The sequence below is a fragment of the Thamnophis sirtalis genome, unplaced genomic scaffold (assembly GCF_051295495.1).
Source record: "Thamnophis sirtalis isolate CommonGarterSnake01/CBP01778 unplaced genomic scaffold, rThaSir2_p1.2 scaffold_7, whole genome shotgun sequence".
Classification (NCBI taxonomy): Eukaryota; Metazoa; Chordata; class Lepidosauria; order Squamata; family Natricidae; genus Thamnophis; species Thamnophis sirtalis.
Genome location: NW_028261387.1, coordinates 404,392 through 426,713, shown reverse-complemented (window position 1 = coordinate 426,713; position 22,322 = coordinate 404,392). Strand labels below are relative to the sequence as shown.

The 22,322-nt window shown below is 38.1% G+C and overlaps 2 protein-coding genes across 3 annotated transcripts; both read left to right on the top strand.

Annotated features, from left to right (window-relative positions):
- The first annotated feature begins 2,676 nt into the window (after positions 1-2,676).
- On the top strand, positions 2,677-9,737 carry LOC148044513 (complement factor H-related protein 2-like). 2 transcript variants are annotated; one of them, XM_087719180.1, is made up of 4 exons: positions 2,677-2,801; positions 5,836-5,892; positions 6,426-6,608; positions 7,772-9,737. In XM_087719180.1, the coding sequence occupies exons 1-4, from the start codon at positions 2,741-2,743 to the stop codon at positions 7,966-7,968; spliced, it is 498 nt and encodes a 165-aa protein (XP_087575306.1). In that variant the 5' UTR covers positions 2,677-2,740; the 3' UTR covers positions 7,969-9,737. The 2 variants fall into 2 exon arrangements, with proteins under 2 accessions (XP_087575306.1, XP_087575305.1); XM_087719179.1 differs by having other exon boundaries at positions 6,420-6,608.
- Positions 9,738-11,709: 1,972 nt separating this feature from the next.
- Positions 11,710-22,197, top strand: LOC106540558 (complement factor H). Its single transcript, XM_014055721.2, has 7 exons — positions 11,710-12,769; positions 12,862-13,029; positions 14,810-15,001; positions 16,376-16,444; positions 17,035-17,205; positions 19,106-19,306; positions 20,921-22,197. Exons 1-7 carry the CDS (start codon positions 12,709-12,711, stop codon positions 21,187-21,189), a joined length of 1,131 nt encoding a protein of 376 aa, XP_013911196.2. The 5' UTR covers positions 11,710-12,708; the 3' UTR covers positions 21,190-22,197.
- The last annotated feature ends 125 nt before the right edge of the window (positions 22,198-22,322 follow it).

Here is a 22,322-nt window from a genome sequence, read left to right as displayed (position 1 = left end):
AATAAATATTCATATTTATTACAATAAACAGCTTTGCTTTTACTCATTTCATTTTTTTAAAAACTACCAAAATTCCTTCACGTTATTCTTTTATTTTTCTTATTAATAATATACCTAAAGAAACTTTTTCATATCTGAGATTAATCTGCATGCTCTAGGTACTCTTATGTGACACGGTAACAGCAGGTTTATTAACTATAATCATTGTATATATTAAGCCTTTTGAAGGTAAAGGTTCGTTCTCTGAGCTTAAGCCTGTTAAAAACATTTGCTTAACAAAATAAAAGTGTATATTAGCCGTTCAGGATGCACTTTTTCTAATACAGAAATCTTAATGGCCTTCCATGAAGTAAGTTCATCCACTGTACAATTCCAGTGGGAACCCAAAAACCTATGATGGTGCATGGAGAAACTCAGGAACTATTATGAAAAATGTCAAGAACTTTGGCTATTGGATTTGAGATGTTCATTACAAGAACAACAGTTCATGTGGAGAGATTGCCTTGACGGTCTCCAAAAGAGTCACCTATCCGAATGCTTTGCTATTTCATCCTCAGCAATTACTTGAACCACAGAGAGTGTTTCTTGGATGGGGGCATTTGAAGATCAGGTGTCAAGATGAATGACGATTGGTATCTGTCTCCCTTTTATACATCACTGGAAATAATGAACAATCACTTTTCCACATAATCTCTTCATACCAAGGCCATCCCTCACCATCTGATTCCATTCGGGAGCAACAAAGATTCTTAATGGGCTGCACTTTCCACGTTGTTCTATTGTCTCTGGCTATGATTGGATTTAGAAACTCAATATGCCTAACTCATCTGCTGGGTGAGTCGTATTCATTACCCATCATGAAGCAGGGCCCACCAGCGCTGTGCTTCCTCATCAGGAGAAGTGCTGTGCTTATTGCGGAAGACATTAGCAAAAGCACGGAGACTTCTACACTGCCCCATTGGGTTTTATAGAACTCTACGTGGCTTATGATGTCTGCATCTTGGCCCTAAGAATCTGGGCCCTCGTTTTGCTGAAGGATGGGAAGCTGAGTCAACTGTGCGCTCCGTCAGAATCAAAGTTTGCCTGCAGTGCTGGATTCCAACTACTGTCCCACCAGGGCTCTTTATTCTTTTGGTTTTCACCCCGTTGAAACCAGGACTGATGAGGAGGGGAAGGAAAGGAGAGACAGTCCACTTCAACTGGATCAAGATAAACACAAGGGCTTCGGCTTATTGCTGCACTATTCGAAACTCTTTCTTTCTGCCTCCATGATCAGGGCAGGTCCTGCCTGGCTGGCAGAGTTGCTGGGTGAGAAGATAAAGCAGTTGCTGTAGTCAGATGGAGAAAGTGGCAGAACCCATCGTTCTCCAACATACAGAATTGCTGGCTGGTCAGTCGAAAGCATCGTCTGGTGCTGCCAAATGACAGCTTCAAACTGTGGAGGGATCTCGCTGTTTGAGAGTCAATCTCTTCCTGCTAGCAATATGGGCTCTGAAGTAGTAATTCTGTAGTAATGTCACAGATAAGCAAAACAGGAGATTTACTCCTGCCAAGATGGAAATCCCCCCCCCTTTCCTCAAGAGCAGCCTATTCTCATTGATGTTATAAACAAAATCTGAGCTTTCATTCCAGTGCTACAATGCATAGATGCAGCATCCAATTCATTGCCATGTGATATAATTGAGCAATCTGAAATCTTTACATTGAAGGTCCTCCATTTGGGCACGAAGACACCTTAATTTTCTATGTTGCGGAGGTTGCAAGCAGCTCAGGACTGGTCTTTTAAGCACAACTTTGAATTTCCCAGTAATGGAGGCTCTGCTCAGTTCCAAATACCACCACATCCCATTGTCTCAGATACAGAAGAAATCTTCTTCACCCTGAGCTTTCTGACAGATTCGGTCCCATCAGTGAGCAGACGACGTCAGCCCATTCCTGGATGCGATCTCCACCAAGATGGAGAAGCCTAAAATTCTAGGTAACCTATCGCTTTTCCCTCAGGAAGAGGAAGAATACTAATAAATAACGCTAGAACAATTTCTTACAGTATGATTTCATTACTCTGCCCCTCCCCCTTTGTGTAGGACCTTTTGGGGTGGCCCCCCCTCGTTTTCTAATTCTCTAATTGGCCTCTCTTGGCTATGGTTTATTCCATTGCTTAATTTTTATTTTACTTAAGGGAGGCCCTAAACTAAGGGGCGGCGAGAAGCTTTAAAGGCAAAACAGATCCCTTTTTAAAACGGAAGAAGATTCCTACTGAGAGTGTGTATGTTTACTGTATCTAGTAAGCAGCAGTAAACACATACAAACACATATAACTGGTAGAATTAGTTTTCCAAAATGTAGGATAAGCAGACTTTCCCAGTATCCTTTTGCTCAAATGATACCCCTCCCCATCGCTTAGCAGAGATCATTTCATATCTTTGCAGGTCTGAGAAAACCCCATATGAGTTTTGTTTTATAATGAATTAGTTTAGGAATTTCAAGTCTGTTCCCCAGAGTCCCTTATTTTCCTTTGACAAATTCTGAAGAACCTTTGTCCTGGGTAAGGATATTGCTTAATACTTTACAATGCAGATTTCTAAAAAACACAAAAGTGTTATGGACTTTGGAATATGAATAAGTAAATAACCAGTTCTGTGGATCCAGAGTTGAAAAACCTTCCCAAGGACGGTCATTGGTGTCAGTGATCAAAAGTCCCAACTGTACAGGGTGGACATTGACAATCTGAAATACTGACATGCATTGTTTCGGCTGTGTAATTTTTGTCCTATTATGGACAAATTGTGTTCTCCAGAAGGGTAAGTTACTCAAGGAGAAGTAAAAGTTGCCTTTTTTGCAAGGCAAATGGAGATTTGTTAGTACTCTTTAGGAAAACTAGAGAAAAATATCAATTATTTTAAATTAAATTGTCATAAGCAAATTGTGATTTACCATGTTTGTATCTAAATCAGATAATAGAATTGTTCTTTATGTTGCAGCTCATGTCCATTAGCCAAGTAATTGTGGTTAGATGCTTAATTATGTCTATTCAGTTTATATGCTGAAATGTAATACATAATGGTACTTGATATTCCTTTCTGAATTTTGCAATAGTTACAAACTCACAGGACGTTCGCCATTAAGGATTGATGTGTTTATCTGTTGTGGCCTCTAAAACCACCTTTATCTTATTTTAAAATTTGGAGTTCTATATTCCACTTCAACAGACGCAATAATTGCCTGTGACAAGTATGTGTGGGTTTATCATTAAATTATTGGTAAACAATAAGGTTAGAAGAAAATGAATACAGAAGGTATATTACGTTGTAAGTAACAGAAAGACTTTGTTGAAGATTCTCATCAGCTCTCATCAATAAACATCAACTAATTTTTTTATTAAGCAATTGAGAAAGTTAGCAGATTTTGAAAAACCAACAAATTATTTGTTATATAATTTGTTGCACTTGTATATAGTTGTTGACAGGGAAAACTGGTTACAAAATTTTTCGTGTGCCAAAATTTTTTGGCTGAGTTTCAGCATCAGTTTTGTACTTTGACAAGGCAAACACACATATTATACTCTAACCTCCGGTTACAAATCCAGGCATTTGAAGAAGTAAGTAAAGTTTGCAAAAGCTTACGTCAAAATAACTTGCTAGGCATGAAGAAGCTTCAAGTATTCACCAATATTTTTGTATTGTTTTCCAGTTGAGCAGAATACAATGTTATTCTCATAAGAGCCATCCTCTGAAGAACAGTAATAGCATCCATGATTGGGGGCTGCCCTTAATATTTTATCTGAGGGCAAGTGCCACAGTTGGTGGGACAATAACATAGAATGTGAAGTGCTACGTCACACGTGTGGTCAAGGGCCAGGATCTCTTGGTGTGTATGTGTGTTTGTGGAGTGGTTTCTTTTTTCTTTTCCTATTCAGTTTTTGAATAATTGTTTAACTATATACCAGATATTGCTTTTGAACAATAACGTTGGCCTGGGGTGTGCAGCTTCGGAGCTAGCCAGCAGACGGACGTTTTTCGTGGGGTTTCTTGTTTGATCCCTACAACAACACTTGTTGGGTACAAGTATGAAGTCATTGTACAAGTCCTGGGGAAAAGTCTGAGCAATGAGGCAGCTTTCGTGGTCAAATATACTTTATATCTTAAGAACAGCAGCAGGCGAGTGTGTAACTATAATGGTATGGGAGGCTGGGCAAAAGGATGCAAAGGGAATGAATAGTCAAGTATGAGACAGATTATCCCACAGCTAGACAGAGGCCAGAGGTCCAGAAAAGACCCTCCCTAGTTTCTCCTGTTGTAAAAAAGATAGGTGTGGGTACTTGACTTACAACCACTTGTTTAATGACTGTTCTAAGTTACTACAGCACTGAAAAAGTGACATAGATCTGGTCCTTCCAGTTAGGACTATTGCAGTATCCCGACGGGAGCATCATCAGAATCCAGGCCCTTGGCAACTGTCATGTATGTATGGTGGCTGTGTCATCCCAGGATCATGTGATTGCCGTTCGTGACCTTCCCGGCAGCCCTATTGGGATAAGCTAACTCAGTGGGGGAAGGCTGGTTCACTTAACAACCACACGTCTATTTAACACCTGCAATAATCCACCTGGCAACCATGGGGGAAAAAAGATCATAAAATAGGATGCATCTCACAACAATGACCGTGCTCAGCAGTGGAACTCCTGGGCCGAATTGTGGTCATAAATTGAGGACTACCTCTACTTACACATTTCTGCCAATGTAGCCAATTACAATAAAGTAGATTCAGCTGATCTGGTTGTTTTTTTCTAACTGATTTATCCTGTAGCACCAATGTGAGAAGGTTGGCAGCCTGGCTACTTTTAGGAGACAGTCCAGGAGCAAATCACAGCGCACAGAGACTTAGACATTTAACATGGTTTATATACAACATATGCAGAAATATACGTGGTAGCAAATACCTGACAAGTAAGCAATCTTCTCCTTAACTCTACAGGGAGAACTTAGGAATGGATACCGGACACAAGGAGAGAGAAATACGCCCTCTCGTGGCTGCCTTATATAAACCCCTCCTAAAGTGGTGAAGGCTTTTGTCGGCCCCTTCATAGCCTTCAACTGGCTATGCCAATCCTGCTTCATCTTCATGGCATCAGCCTTAACATTTCATCAGCTTCACAGTTGCATCAGCTTTACAGCTGGTCAGCTCTTAAATCTCAACACCTTAACCACCAACATCAATCTTGCAACCCCCCTTTCTCTTACCTGACCATTCCCTCGGCTGTGTCTCTTTGCCCAACCTCCCAAGGCCTTTCCTACACACAGTTACAGCTGCTGTTTCAACAGTTACCAGTCCTGAGTCTTGCTAAATGAAAAAGCTTCATTACTATTCCTGATTTGCAATCTCCTCCTTTCCAAAACAATGGGGGGGGGATCGACACTATAAAGGAGAAAGGAAAGTGGTTTCATAGAAAGGATGCTTAACCAATATTGAAAGGGTTCCAGACCTTAAAATTAATGAAATTTAAGTTTTACATAATAATTATATTCATTGATTTCAATGTGGGTGCAAAATAGTCTTTTTTTTTTTAGAAGGAGTGAATCAGTTACTATGAATTGATGTTTCTTTGGGATAAATAGAAGGGCTTACAAATAGTTCTATAAATGAGAATGGGAAGTAGCCATTGAAGAAAATGAATTACTCACAGGCAAAAAAATTTACTCCCAAAGAAATGGCAGAGCTTATGAGTGCAGAAATAGATCATTATCATTCCATTAACAGAAATTAAGTTCTTATCTCTGCAAAACTTAATATAATTGAAATTATTTTCAATTTTTTCAATCCACATTGCTCTTTCAGTATCCCAGCAGATGCAAGTTGCATATGATGACTTGGTCAATCTACTTACTGAGCCAGGTAAGATACGAGTGTGGGAGTGTGAATGACACCAGGCCCACACTCACAAGAGCCACACAGGATGTCACCACCAAACATCCGCAAAGAAAGCAGACAAAAACCCACACTGATGAGGAGGCACGGCCGAGGACCAGAAGCCAGACTGCAAATGCACCATTAGCCTCTTTAAACCCCTCCTATCCTTACATGAAACACAAACCCCCAACCAATCAGAAAACACCTCCACCCAATCAGGACACAGCCAAGCTCCCACCCAACCAGTTCAAACCCCCTGAATTTCAAGAAGGGCACTAAATCTTATGGGAGATACATCTGTGTATGCTTTTTTAAAAGATTGAACAAGTAAACAATAAAATCACAGAATATAATATAGAATCCAATGATAAATAGGAGAAAGTCTTTTGAAATTGACCTTCAGAGTAAAAAAAAAAAAATCATTCTGTTTATTCCATGGTTTTTTATAATACAATTATACCCAGGACTGGCTTGTTAGTCAGTCTAATATATCCATTTATTAAATATTTTAATTGTAGAGATTCCAACAAGTTGTGGCCCTCCACCTGATATTAGCAACGCGATGCATCTAAGCAACAGAAGACAGGAATTCTTATCAGGGGAATCTGTGATCTATCAGTGCTACCGGCTGCATGAAATGGAGGGCACTCCAATTGCCAAGTGTCAGAATGGACATTGGAGAGGGGTTCCGAGATGTGTCCGTAAGTATACAGTTTAAAACTGAGAAATCCTGTTGTGATGGCAAAAGATCCTTCTAAGAAAAACACTAAACATAACACAAAAAGCATAAAAATGGCAATTTTCTCTGATATTTTTGCTTCACTGCAAAGAAGCAAAAAGAATCCTTAGAATTGTCTTCCCCACTCAGTCTATAGTCAGCCTCGTTTTTATTGTCCTCAGGACATATTTTTATACTTTAGTGTACTTTATATTTTAAAACATATATTTATATTTCTTCCACAGTTGCCATGTTCATTTTTCTACCACAACTTAATATGCCATATATTCAATTTTTTAGAATAATATTATGAGTAGACGATTTTTATGCTTGCAATGCTTTGAGGTAATTTGGGGCATATTTTATTATTTGTTTTTAATTTTCTGGATCTAGTCTTTATTTTTGGATTCTATTTGTCAATAGCTGTAGGATCACTTACTGGGAGCATGCATTGTACGTATGCACACACGCACACACACATACAAATGTGAAACAAAATAATTAAAGGCTAAAATTGGGGCATAGTTACAATAATTGTCATTCTGTAGTATAAATGGATATATTTATTTCTTTGCAGCACGGTAGTTAGGGATTTTTGCTCAATAGTTATGTTTTTTCAGAAGATCAGAGTCTAAGACCATTATAATCAGTATCTAAAATCTCACTGTAAGATATAGCAAGTCTATTAGTTTGATGAAATTAACATGTTTGATATGGTAATTAGCCAGAGGTGAAATTCAGCAAGTTCTGACTGAACCAGTAGCAGAAATTTTGAGTTGTTCAGAGAACCGGCAAATTCCACCTCTGGCTGGCCCCAGGAATGGAGTGGGAATGGGGATTTTGCAATATCCTTTCCCCCAGGAGTGGGGAGGGAATGGGGATTTTGCAGCCTCCTTCCCCTGCCACGCCCACCAAGCCACGCCCACCAAGCCACGCCCACAGAACTGGTAGTAAAAAAAAATTTGAATTTCACCACTATTAGCCCCTTCAATTTATGTGTTATTCCTAAAAGTTCACCAATGTGCATAATTTAACCTAAGACTTAAATAAAAAAATTAACTATCAATTATTCTGTTCTAATTATTCTACACTATTTTTAGTGCGCTATATCAATTTAATATATAAGTAAATTTATTTATTCTTCAGAAACTTGTAGAGCTGATCAAGTTGACATGGACCGCAACAATATTCAAATGAGTTGGATTACTAAATCAACATCTTGGAGAGCATCTGATTATTGGATGCAGTTTGCGTGTAAACCAGGATTTCGTAAGCATCCATTATCATCACCATTTATGAAACAATGTGTAAAGGGCCCCTGGGTGTATCCCAGATGTGTATAATAGAGTTAAGTATTTCTTAATTCACCTATAAAAAAATTCACTCATATTCGCATAACTTTCTCCCTGTATGTTGGTGTGTAATTGCCTGACTATACTTTTAAAAATCAGGAAGGAAGAATGTAGGGGCAAACAGTCTTGACTCGTATCCTGTCTGCTGACATCTCCTGTATTGGTGATTATTTGTGAGATTTTGGGTCTTTAGAATCCTCAGAAGTGAAATTAAGTGACATATATTATCATCTGCTCAGAAGCACAAATACTGGTTTCCTATTTAATCATAATTCCCCACCCCTTCTTGATAACTAACAATTTACGTTGTGTGCCGTCTGGAAATCCCATCTGAGGGGGGGGGGATCACAGTACACTACTTTGCCAATCCACCTTTCAATTGTAGACCATTGTAAGAATTCTAGTACCTAGAACTGCTGTTCCAAACTATACCCTGGCATTTCAGGTTGCCATAGCAAACTCACAGGAACCAGGATATTTTAAAGGGAAACACAGTGATATTCAACATCCGCAGCACAGAAACTGTTAATCGTGTTTAAAATGTAAAATATCTCACAGCATTCCCATGCAAATTCATTGTGTTAAACTCATAGTTCTCAAACGGTGTGCCAGGATGCCCAAGGTATCCAAAGCCAGTTCATGAATCGAGGGACACTCTGAAAAAACTACTGAGAAATGATGGGCACCATGAACCAAGAATTTTTGGGACCTACACATTTTGGTTCAGTCCTGCCAGCTCATCAATGACATCTCTAGTGGCCTCCCACTAGTTTAATGGGGCCATGTGTTATAGCCACAGGTGGGTTCCTACCTGTTCGGACTGGTTTGGCCAAACCGGTGGTAACTTGGCGGCCTGGGTCGCTTGAACTGGCAGTTACCCAGGCCTGCCATGCCCCCGAATCAGTTCTCTTGGTGGTGCCATAGGCGCCGCCATCTTGTTTTGCCTTCTGCGCATATGCAGAGCAATTTTTGTTGCACTGCGCATGTGTGCGGGGCGCATCCCTGAGCAAACCAGCAGTAGTGGCAGCCAGAACCCGTCCCTGGTTACAGCATTGGTTTATAAACTATCCTTACACTATTCTGGCCTCTGTTTCTATTTTAAAAATGTGCATGTGACAGATTGTGTAATTATTTTTTTCAGCCATTAAGTAAAAACAAGGTCTTTACTTGTAAAATATACACTGTTAAATTAATTGCCTTAAAACTTTTAGGAGTTTACTAGGGTAGCAACTGACAGAGCAGTTCATATTGTACTGAAAAGAATTTTAAGGCTGCCAGGTGGTAATTAAAAAAGCTACAATTCATCAAGAAAATGTGAGGATTGCTGTGTTTGCCATAATCTGTTTAATTCAAATTCTATGCAATAGATAGAACATTGCATGAGTTTTTATCCTTGTTAAAAACTCTCATTTTTAGAAAGCTGGGATTTGCGTAAAGGGAAATATGTTTAAAAGCATCCTGCATATTGTTATTCTAATTACATACTGCTTAAGTTGTTCTAACATGTTAATAATGTTAAAGAAGATATAAGTAATAAACAAACCTGCTGGGATGAAATAATGTAAGCCATACATTTGCTACTTGTGGAAACTTGGGTAGAATCAATATTCTTTATTGTTCAAATCTCACATATTATCAATGGCTTTTATTCTTTGATCACTTGCTTCCTGATGTATCACATATACCAAATATATCTATCATTTGTTTCTATATTGTACCAAAAGACTCGCCTTGAATAAAGACGGTTTACTTTGCTTGAATTACTTGGTGATTCATATTTTTTGGGAGGGCAAAGAAGACACACTTTGCAAAGGTAAAAGTAAAGGTAAAAGGTAAAACACACTTTTACCTTGCAAAGGTAAAAAGTATTTCTCCAATATTCAGGGATCCAGTTCTTATCAATTCCATGCCAAATTCGGGGTGCATGAATATTGAGGAAGCAGTTAAATAAAATTAAAACAAAATGCTACAACTTATCGTACATCTGCAACGAGAATCTATCACCATAACACATCATGAAATTTGGAAATGCCTCGCCTAGTTTTCCAGCAGTTGCACGTTGCACCCGTGGTGGCAGCCAACGAGCATCTTCTGAGAAGCTTGTCAGTTGTTTACTCAAGTAGTTGCTTAGCAACCTGATGCAAATGGGGGAGGGATTCTTCAAAATAGAATAACGGTCATTTATTCAGTAATAAATGAATAATACAGTAATAATGTAAAAGTGAAACCCACTGACGGGATAGAAAGGAACCGTTTCTGACAGCCGGGATAGACACAAAGTGAATTATCGTCTCTTCATCTTCAAGCTCCAGAAGAGGCTCCAACAATATGAGTCATGTTTTAAGGATAGCAGGAGTGGGGGAAGCTGCACATATGACATCACTTTTCATCCTTTATTTTCTCCATTTCAGTTGCAGTCAGAGCAAAGTGTAAAAGCAAAAAAAAAAAGTGGATTGAAGAAGTGTGTTTTTCACACTATTTTTCTTTTTGCATCCCACAGAAAATCTGTTAGACAGGAAGGAAGAGTCTTCTGATTAATTGCACTGGAAGCCCACCATGTGGAAGCATCCAATCATCCCATGAGTGCATGATTTGTAAAATATATACAAAAAGAAAAAAAACAATATACTAATTTAATTAGTAAATAAGATAATCATGTCCCAAGCAATTTCCTGATTATGCAACAGGCAGGAAAACAAAATCTGCTATACTATCAGAAGTAAACAACCAAACACCGACCATTTATCTTGACCATCACAATGTGCCAGTAGAGATAAATATCAGCTCCATTGCTGTGCTGAGCCACTGGATGACTTAACCGTTGATCAGAGCACTAAGCATTGTGGGCCAGTCCTGCTTTTAACCTGCTCAGAAAGCTACAAAACCAAATAATTAGCTCTTGCCAATCAGGGCAATTGCCAATTGCCCCAAATTCATAATTCATTGGGGAAAATAGGAAAACAGTGTAAAAGTAATTGTGGGCTCTGTTTCTACCAGGTTACATTGTGTGGTGACCTGGAATCTTTAGTTTTGCAGTCTTAACTTCAGGTTGCAAAGGTTTCCCCAAAGCTTATTGGAAGAAGAATCAAGAAAGCAAAAAGAAAACGGGTTCCTCCAAAGTCAAAAACATGCACAAACAAAGAAGACTGAAAAATATATTAAATTTACCTTTAATTAATTTACCTTTAGGGATGCGGTGGTCAGTGGCTAAGATGCTGAGCTTGTCAATCAAAAAGGTTGGCAGTTCAGCAGTTCATAGAGTTCAGCAGAGTTCAGCAGAGCTGAGGTGGCGCAGTGGTTAGGGTGCAGTACTGCAGGCCGCTTCAGCTGACTGCTATCTGCAGTTCGGCGGTTCTAATCTCACCGGCTCAGGGTTGACTCAGCCTTCCATCCTTCCGAGGTGGGTGAAATGAGGACCCAGACTGTGGGGGGCGATATGCCGACTCTGTAAACCGCTTAGAGAGGGCTGAAAGCCCTATGAAGCAGTATATAAGTCTAACTGCTATTGCTATTGCTATATCCCTTCTGCCAACCTAGGAGTTTGAAAACATGTAAAAATACAAGTAGAAAAATAGGGACCACCTTTGGTGGGAAAGTAACAGCGTTCCGTGCGCCTTCGGGAGTTGAGTCATGCCGGCCACATGACCACGGAGATGTCTTCGGACAGCGCTGGCTCTTCGGCTTTGTAACGGAGACGAGCACCGCCCCCTAGGGAACGACTAGCATATGTGTGTGTGAGGGAAACCTTTATCTTTTAAATTTACCTTTAATTTTGGAAGCTTAAACATTTCTAACTCAGTAGAGAAAAAGTATCAGTCTCTATAAGGTTAAATATAAGAACCTGTCAGTCTTCTGAACATTCTGGTGTGGTGCCATCACAATGATATGACTAAAAATGCTTTGTCTTCTTTCAGAAAAGTCTTGTTACTTTTTATCCTCTTTGTGCAGACTGAAGGCTTCGGTTGTTTGAAAGTATAGAATTGGGCTAATTAGGCTAACCCAAGAAATACTCCTGAAGCAGGACAAATGATATCGCAACTCTTCAATAGATTGTTTTATTTAAAATAGAAATGAATACATTTCCTAGATGGAGAAAGAATGAGGCTTTGAGAAGATTCAGGTTTTAACTACAGTGAAAGTTTTAGCACAACCCTTTTCAGGGAAGGGCATTGAATTAACATTTCCTAAAGGTTTCAATAGTCCCTGCCCCTTTCCCCAGGCATATTTTAGAATTGAGATCTGGATACAGGCTCTTGGTTGAATTTGACAGTCTGCCATTGGTTAGAAGGTAATCAGGTTGCTTTTTAAAAACATGGATCCAAGATCATAACTGAGTCTTGTGATCTTTAAAGCAATTTTTTTCTTGTTTCTGTCATCATGATCTTTTACTAAATTGGCTATTTTTAAATATATTCTTTGCCAGTTTCATATAGGATTCTATTATTCAAAAAGTCTGCTTGTGTTAATTCTTATTACTGAAAGTGTTAATCAGAACTAATATATCAATTTAGAAGATAATTCTAACTGGATTTTACAGCTGAAATAAATTCTAGGTATGTTACAGTATATAAAATAAAGGGACTTTATGTACTAAACAGTAAAACGTGCACACAGGGACACAATTGGTGAAGTAAAAGGAGAAGAAGAATATTTAAGACATTATTTGTTGGAAAAGTTAGAACAAATAGAAGACCACATTCTGAAAATAATTATTGAACTACTATAAGCCAAATGATGGATTGGCTGCTGTGCATTGTATCATTTCTTCTGGGAATATCTACTTCTGACCATGGTGAGTTCTCAATACTTTTACTATGGACATAGCAAGGATGGGTTTCAAATCCCAATTGACAATTGTCTGCATGCTACTCACTGTCACTTCAGTCTGCAGCCCACCTGAAATTGATTTTGGAAGAATTGAAATGGATAAACAAAAGGAATATCTGGAAAATGAAAGAATACAGTTTAAGTGCTATCCTGGATATGATCTGGAAGGGTCTGACTGGATTACATGTAAAAAGGAAGGTTGGGTACCTCCGCCAAAGTGTTTCGGTAAGTGGGCTATGTAATGAAATAATTGCTTCGTGTGGCTTGAGAGTCATGTAAGTAAAGGAACAATTGAACCAGTTCAGTGGTGGGATTCAAATTTTTTTCCTACCAGATCTGTGGGCGTGGCTTGGTGGGCGTGGCTTGGTGGGCATGGCAGGGGAAGGATACTGCAAAATCCCCATTCCCTCCTGATCAGCTGGGACTCGGGAGGCAGAGAATAGATGGGTGCAAGACCCGTCACTGGCGGTATTTACAGGTTCTCCAAACTACTCAAAATTTCTGCTACCGGTTCTCCAGAACTGGTCAGAACCTGCTAAATACCACATCTGGAACAGTTGCACAAAAGTGAAAGAGAGAGAGAGAGAGAGAGAGAGCGAGCGAGCTACCAGTTGGACATACAGGTAGATCACAATTGGTGGGAGTTCAAAGAGTACGAATTATAAATTGATATCAGATTGCATAGTTAACATTCAGTTAATGCAAGGCTAGCATCCATACAACCGAGGCTAGCACATTGGTAGTTGAGGCTAATACATATGGAGAGCAGGTGAATTTTAGATGCCAACCATTTTATATATGTCTATGCAAAATAGAGAAAAGAAAGATTCTGTTCAAGGAAAGCTCAAAAATAAGAGGTTCACCTGAAGCACTACAGCAGAATACTGGAAACAGCAGCCACACTTGGGATATAGGTTTTTTAAATGGTTATACAATATTTCATAACTTTGTAATATTTATGCTTTATGTCTATTTTCATTGAGCTGGAACCAATTACCCTATTCTTATAATATGACCACTTTGTGGGAATCGTTTTCCATACTAATCAAAACCTACCTGTCATAAAGAAAAGCAGATAATTGGCATAAATAAATAATGAATGAATGAAAACGGAGGCACTGCTGGCCATTCCTGCATAGTGAAATGTTGTCTTCTAAATAAGCACAGAATTCTATATCTCTAAATATTACTATTTCTGATTATGATTTTAATGTTTTTTGTTGAATTACTTTTGTTTACTTCTGCCTAAAAAGGTGTTATCTTCATATCCAAATAGAATTTTAAGATGTTTGGTTTGGCTTTGGATTCAATACAATACAATAGCAGAGTTGGAAGGGATCTTGGAGGTCTTCTAGTCCAACTCCCTGCCTAGGCAGGAAACCTTATACCGTTTCAGACAAATGGCCATCCAGCATCTTCTTAAACTCTTCCAGTGTTGGGGCATTCGCAACTTCTGGAGGCAACTTCTGTTCCACTGAAAGCTGTCTATCATTTTTAGTAGATAGCATTTTAGTATTTAAGGGGATGTGGTGGCTCAGTGGCTAAGATGCTGAGCTTGTCAATCAGAAGGTTGGCAGTTCAGCAGTTCGAATCCCTAGCACCATGTAACGGGGTGAGCTCCCGTTTCTTGTCCCAGCTTCTGCCAACCTATCAGTTCGAAAACACGTAAAAAATGCAAGTAGGAAAATGGGGACCACTTTGGTGGGAAAGTAACAGTGCTCTGTGCACCTTTGGCTTTGAGTCATGCTGGCCATATGAACATGGAGACGTTTTCGGACAGCGCTGGCTCTTCGGCTTAGAAACGGAGATGAGCAGCACTTCTAGAGCCGGAAACAACTAGCATGCATGTGGTGAGGAACCTTTGCCTTTATTTTAGTATTTTACTAAAATAACTCTTTTAAGTGCATATATAAAGTTATAGTTAGGTAAAGAAATATAATTCAAATAAAGGACTATCAGCTTCAAACCCAAAGGCAATCGATATTTTTTTCTCCCTTTCTTTTAGCACCCTGTATTCTCACAAAACAGCAGCTGGGTGACAGAAATCTTCTTTTGAATGGTGGACAACGACACTCAGAATGGATAAGAAATGGGCATACCATAGAATTCACATGCAGGAAAGGATATTTCATTGTATCTCCTTCTATCAGAAAGTGTGTTGATGGGAATTTAACTTTACCTTCCTGTAATTCTTCTGGTAAATGTACTGTTATTGTGAATCGATTTCATTTGGCTTTTTTTTTTAACCTTAACATATTAATCGTTATTTTTTTTCTTTGTCCTGTCTTTCATTTCCCTTGATTGCTGCTTTCTTTCTATTTAGATTACATATTTGGACCACCACATATCTACCTATGACCTAGGGTTATTCATATCCTATTTAAAAATACTTCTTGTTTCCCATGCTTTGACCTTCTTGTTTCTCAGAACTGTTATGAGACCCAATCCTTCTTTTTTATATATTCTTCTCCCATTTCACTTTATATTACTGGGCCTTTTTTTTTTACACAAAGGTCCAAACCTAAACCCAGATTAATTAAACATGTCAAAGTTCTAACAGATGCGTATGGCATTCAAGAATAATAAGCTGTGTTTTCACAGCAGCTACAGAGACTTCACAACTTTGAGAGTTACATACAGGTGTTCCTCAAAGGTGATCCATAATGGAGCCCACAAAATTTATGTGGCTAAGTTGGAAATTTGTTAAGTGAGTTTTGCCTCATTTTAAGATTTTTCTTCCCACAGTTGTTAAGTGAATCATTGCAGTTGTTAAATGAATAACCCAGTTGTTAAATGAATAACCCAGTTGTTAAGTGAATCTGGCTTCCCCATTGATTTTGCTAGTCAGAAGGTCACAAAAGGGCATCACAACCGTCATAAATATGAACCAGTTTCCAAGCATCTGAATTTTGATCACACGACCATGGAGATGCTGCAACGGTTATGTGAAAAATGATCATGTCATCTTTTTCATTGCAAACAGTTATTAAATGAACTGTTGTAAATTGAGGACTACCTGCAATGATTTGCTTCTAAAAGGGGCAGAATGGTATAAAAGTTATTCAAGCTACTCCCATTTTCAGAAGTAACAGGATAATATATTTTCCACATAGATAAGGAATAGTGTAGTGAAAATAATTTGATGTTTAGGTTTTCTTGAGTCCCCATGATAACTGCTTTTATCCAGGAGAAGTTTAGGTCATTTACCTTTTAGAAACACAACTGAAGAACACAACAGCTGGTCCCTAAGTACTCTATAAAATTAGGATCTGCAGCTTCCAAAAATCTCTCAGGACAGGGTTAACTTCCTATTGCATAGAAGCGCATTTACGATTCCTAAACAAAAACTCACTTTAAATCAAGCTGGAGAAAATGAAATTATTTTTCAATGAAATTATTTTTGATTATAATCAAGGGCATTATAAATTTTAAACCGTAGCTACAATTCCAAATTAGAACTTGGTGTATGAGAGAGGAAGGTGGCATAAGATACCAACATTCATTAACAATCAATGGAAAAAACCTGCGTAATAATTTATGTGTTACGTGTTGTCTCCTTCCAATGGTGCAGAGACTTCTATTGCTGCTTCTACCACTTCCAGGGGACGGTTACCACTAGTATTGAATGCCTCTTCACCAGGTATTAAAATAGTATGATGCCAGTAAAACTTTTTGACAGTAATTTCTTTTAGGAGAACTGAAAAAGGTATTCAGTAAAGATGTGGTTTCCTGGCATCAGTTCTAACCAAATGCATACATAGATATTTGAACATGCTGAAAAGAATAACCACAATTTTATTCAGGTTAACTGACTACATTTGCTGAATTCCTTGCTTTTAACTATTTGTTACAACATAAAGCAACATAACTGTAATAACAATTTGGAGCAGCAAAGAAGTTAGATGAGTAACTGCATTGTTATCTTTCAACAATGTTTTTGTGAGCAAAGCCACCTGTTCAGTTTTATATCCTCCGAGGGGGGGGGGAAGAAACATATCTCTTATGACCTTGGACCTTGGGAAGGAGCCCAAGAAAGCAGCAGGGCAAAAGCTTAATCACCTTTCTAGATGTTGTTTCCCAATGACATGGAGCTGCATTGGAGCCACAGATAGTCCTCATTATTTCGTCTAGGGCAGAGGTACCAGAGAGGTCACCAGCAATTGTAGAATGTTGATGGAAAGCAGAGGAGCGCAGTAACTTCATAACAATATTTCTATTTTTCCATGCAAGTCATTTGCTCTGCCCCACAAGTAGAAAATGGTAACTTTTTGCCTCCGTGGACTCATTACAACTTTGAAGACATGATCTACACAATATGTAACCCAGGATTTATGCTTGAAAGTCATAAACATTCCTCTAAATGCACCAAAGATGGCTGGTCACCATATCCAAAATGTCTCAGTAAGTAGTTTTCATGATACTGCGCTTATTTTTTAAAAAAATTCAATGCCACATCTTAAAGGACTGATAATATATATTCATTTGTATACACCTGTATTTATGCAATACTCAAAGTTTTACTGTTATTTTCATTTAATCATGGATAAAATAGAAATGACATGCTATACCACATGACAGTATTTCTCAGCCATGGCAACTTTAAGGCATGAATTCTTAAATTCTGAATTCATATTCCTTCCTCTTCTTCAGATCCACGTTTTCTCTCACATGCTCTCTAGCTAACTTGAAAAGTACTCAGTTTGAACATGGTTGAGTTAGTTTAAAAGTCAACCCTTTTTATCATAGAGGAATCATGTAGGCTTCAAAGTTTTTTAAAAAAATTGCAGTTCTTTAAGAAAAGCCCTTAATTCAGGATGCTGTGTAGTAAGGTAAAGACATTATAACTACAGGATTAAAAAGAGGAATATAAAGAGGTAAAAAACCTGTAACATCATTCCCCTTGCCTAAGTTTGGCAAAGTTCCAGAAATAAAAAACTCATTCAAGTTTCATCAGAATAAAGAAATTAGGCATTTTCTGGCATTTTAAAATATTTGTGACTAAATGTATAAATCTAAGTACTTCTTGAGTAAAAACCACTCATTCAGTGACTGTTCAATATTAAAACAGTTCTGAACAACAAAAGGGATTTATGATCCATGAAGTTGCAGCTATTGTGATATCCCTGTGGTCCCATGATCACAATCTGAGTGTTGGGTGTTTGGATTTCAAGTATGATGTTGAAATGAGCCATGTAACATGATCACAATTTCCAAAGTTCTTGATGGCCTACCACAAAGTTGCTCCTACTCCTGTTCTTCTTCTTTTTGCCCAATCTCACCCCATAAAACCCCTCTGCAATAACTCTGTGTCTCCCGTGATACAAATGTTCTCAGTGTCTAAATTGGGAAAGCGGTTTTTGTGGTCCCTATAAGGTGTTTTTTCAAAGTGGAATGGGCATGTGATGCAAATCTGAAGAAAAAAAAATAACAGCTCCTCGAACAGGAAATATGACATCCTATTTGGACCTTAATTTTACATCAATCCTGGTAATCATGGCTCCAGTCAAGCTGAATGTTATGCCCTGCTGTATTTTTTCCTTTTATTGTATTTAGTAGATAGATAGAATATGCACAGTAAGATTGAGGAATATGCAGCCTTGAAGAATTTCCAAAGTATAACTTACAGAAGGTGATTAGTTTTGATCACTTAGGCAGAAAAAATATTTTGTCATTGCAGTTATTCAAATCAGCTTTTTAGTTTTGTCAGAAATTTCCTGAAGATTGGAAATTACTTTGCATGTTGTTGAATCTTAGGTTTCAACTGTTTAAATTAAAAAAAATTATGTTGTCCTATTAAAATATTTGTAATTACGATGGCTGCCATAGACTGCATTAATCAATTTTGGTAGCCTTAATATAGGTAGATTGGTGAATGAGGAATTAAGGTCTTAAGTGCTCTTTCCTTTCATGGAGGATTTCTTATTCAGTTTTCTGGCTTTCCATAGAGGACTTCCGGATGGAAGTAAGTGAAACAGATACTGTAAATACTAGTTGTTGATAGTATTCCCGAGTAGACTTGTCCTTGCAGAATGCTTCCATTTGTGAAAACAAAAATTGATTCAAACCTATAATGGTTTCAGCTTGAAGACAGAAATCCTAAATGTATTTAGAAGTTCACCTGAAATCAGTAGGATAAGTTTTCATTATGGAGTATAAAGTTGGGTAATCCATTTTGAATATGAGTATATTAAGCTAATATTTTGAAATGACAGACAAGAGAACTTTCTAACAATGATGCAAATGGGTGGAATAGGTTGATGTTTTGGAATTGATTAATTGCTTGTCTTTACTTTCTTCAAAGGAAAAGAGTGTGACTTTCCTCATATAGAGAATGGAGCACTATCCTGGTCCAACACATATTACAGTGACGTCTCTTTTCCCAAAAAAGTGGGACAAATAATTGGTTTCAAATGTAATCATGGTTTTCTGGCAAGAAATAAAAAACATTGGGATAGAATCAAATGCACTAATTTTGGCTGGGATCCAGAACCACAATGTTATAGTAAGTGCATCTTTCTTTAAGTTTCACTTTTATGAGTTTGGAAAGCCCCAACAATATTAGATTTAGATTTTTAGATTTAGAAGGTTTATTTATATGCCGCCCTTTTCCCTGGGGGGACTCAGGGCGGCTCACAATCCAAAGGAAAGGGGGGAAAACAGACTTTTTACATATAAGACAATACATAATTAAAACACAACATTCATACCATTCGGGCGGGTTACAGTCTTAGCCCCAGGCCTGACGGGATAGCCAGATTCTGAGGGCTGTGCGGAAGGTCTGGAGGGTGGTGAGGGTACGAATCTCCACGGGGAGATCGTTCCATAGTCGGAGCTACCACCGAGAAGGCTCTCCTCCGCATGGTTGCCAGTCGGCATTGACCAGCAGATGTAACTCGGAGGAGGCCTAATCGATGAGATCTAATAGGTCGTGTGGAGGTAATTGGCAGTAGGCGGTCTCTCAAGTAGCAATAGCAATATCAATAGCAGTTAGACTTATATACTGCTTCATAAGGCTTTCAGCCCTCTCTAAGCGGTTTACAGAGTCAGCATATTGCCCCCAACAACAATCCGGGTCCTCATTTCACCCACCTCGGAAGGATGGAAGGCTGAGTCAACCCTGAGCCAGTGAGATTTGAACAGCCGAACTGCAGAACTGCGGTCAGCTGAAGTAGCCTACAGTGCTGCATTTAACCACTGTGCCACCTCGGCTCAGATGTACCCAGATCCACTACCATGGAGGGCTTTATGGGTGACAAGTAGCACCTTGAAGCGTATCCGGAGATTGACAGGTAGCCAGTGCAGCTCGTGGAGGATAGGTGTTACGTGGGTGAAGCGAGGTGCACCCACAATCGCTCGCGCGGCTGCATTCTGGACTAGCTGAAGTCACCGAATACTCCTCAAGGGCAGCCCCATGTAGAGCACATTGCAGTACTCCAGCCTACATTTATTTTAAAATCATGATTAGCATTAATCTATTTAAAAAACTACTAGCATTCTATTTCATTTGTAGGGCTGAAGAGAATTGAAAGGCAAGAGAGTTCTGTACCTTCTTAAAACCAACTGAGGGAATCTTCAAACATCTTTGCTTTCTTAATTTTGCACACTTTTAAATACAATTTTGTAAGAAGTTACATATTTTAGTTTTCTTATATATTTTCTATTATCTTACATCTAACAAGAAAAAGAAAAAAGAATGTGTTTTATTGCATTTATTTTATCCATTTTCAGAAATTGGAGTAGTCAAAAAAAGCTAGACTTGAATAATTACCAGAAAATCCCAAAACCCTGAGCATTTTTCAATTTCCACAAAAATTTAAATTAAATTATTTGTATTGTGTCTTTTATCTTTCTTTTCCACTGCTCTTGTTTTTTCCTTTTTTGCATTTCCCTTTTTCTTTTCTTTTTTCTTTCTTACTTTGTATTAGTTTGTTAGCTTTTGTTTTCGTGTTTAAATTTTTTAATATAGATATAGATAGATATATAGATATAGATATATAGATATAGATAGATAGATAGAGATAGATAGATAGATATAGAGATAGAGATAGAGATAGAGATAGAGATAGAGATCTATAGATAGAGATATATACTGCACATGTATCTATTTTCTTTTTAGAACAATGCATTCCCCCTAAACAGTTGCCACATGGTCATGTGACTTATCACTCTGGGAGTAATTTCATAGATGGTGACAACATTTCATTTAATTGCGATATGGGGTATTATCCTGAACACCATTCACCAATAGCCACATGCAGAAATAGTGACTGGTTTCCCACTCTGAGCTGCGTCTCTACAGGTAAACATCACTTAGCAAAACTAACAATTTGGGAGTCCTTCCATTTTGCAAGCAAAACATCTTTTTCTTCTTCCACTAGAATCTGAGGATGGGTTTATTGAAGTTTTAACAGAACTTACAGAATGAAAAAGTGGTTCTCTTTTTGCAGAGGTCTGGATTAATTTAGGGCTTATTCAATGGTCGGATCAAAAAATATTTAGTTGAAAATAACCATGGTTGGGGAAAGAAAGATCCTGACAGTTGATAGGAAAACAAGTTGGGGAGAAAGCATCCTCTGGAGACTGAAAAGGTTACTAGAAGAGAAAAGAGGTACAATATTGATGGCCAAATCTGGTCCTAGGTTCTGCCTCAGTTACCTTCCTAATAAGCACCAAGTCAGAAGATCATTTAAAATCAGTTTATTAGGGAACCCTGATAAAGTGGGATCTCCCTATGAAAAGGGAGAACCCGGGACCTCTCTTACATGCCTTTGTAAAGTTAACCCAACAAAGAAAATGCAAGAGGGAAGTTGATCGGACAGCATAAAAGTAACCCTCCTTTGCACAGTAAATCAACTACAAGGTTCTTTGAAGTTAGATAACCGGATGCCAGTTGACGCTAAGAATTTTTTTCTTATCAAGAAAAAGCCATCCTTCTCCAGCTTATCTTTTCAGTTTAGGAATGTTAGGAGCTATTCAATCAATCCATACATTCATAGGATCAGAAATGCTACTACATTCCAGTCTAAACCTTATCACGTCATTTTAAAAGACACAAAAGTAAGTCAAATTAAAATACAAAGTAATTATGTTTAAAATAACAAGCGAAATACAATTAAAAGTAACTATATTGCTAACAAATTACAAAGTCTGTGTCATGTGCCCATCAGTATTGAATAATATAGAATAATAATAAAGTAGGACATAGAAATTATTCCAAATTTGTTAATTGTTTTCATTTTCATTCAGCAATATCTGCTTTTTCAGCATTCTTGTTCCTTATTTCACTATTTCTGTTTTCAAAAGAGAAGGAAGTTTTACCATGGTGTTATTTCTTTCTCTCCCAGTTCACAGATATAAAGGGCAATAACTAGCTAGAACCATTCTTACTGAATCTAAGTTCCCAAATAATTCTGTATGCATTGTTTATTTTACAGATATTCATCCATCAACTGGGTGAAAGACCGTTCATCCACTCTCCTCTTTCTTCTCCAACCACTCTAGAAGAATGATAGGTAGCA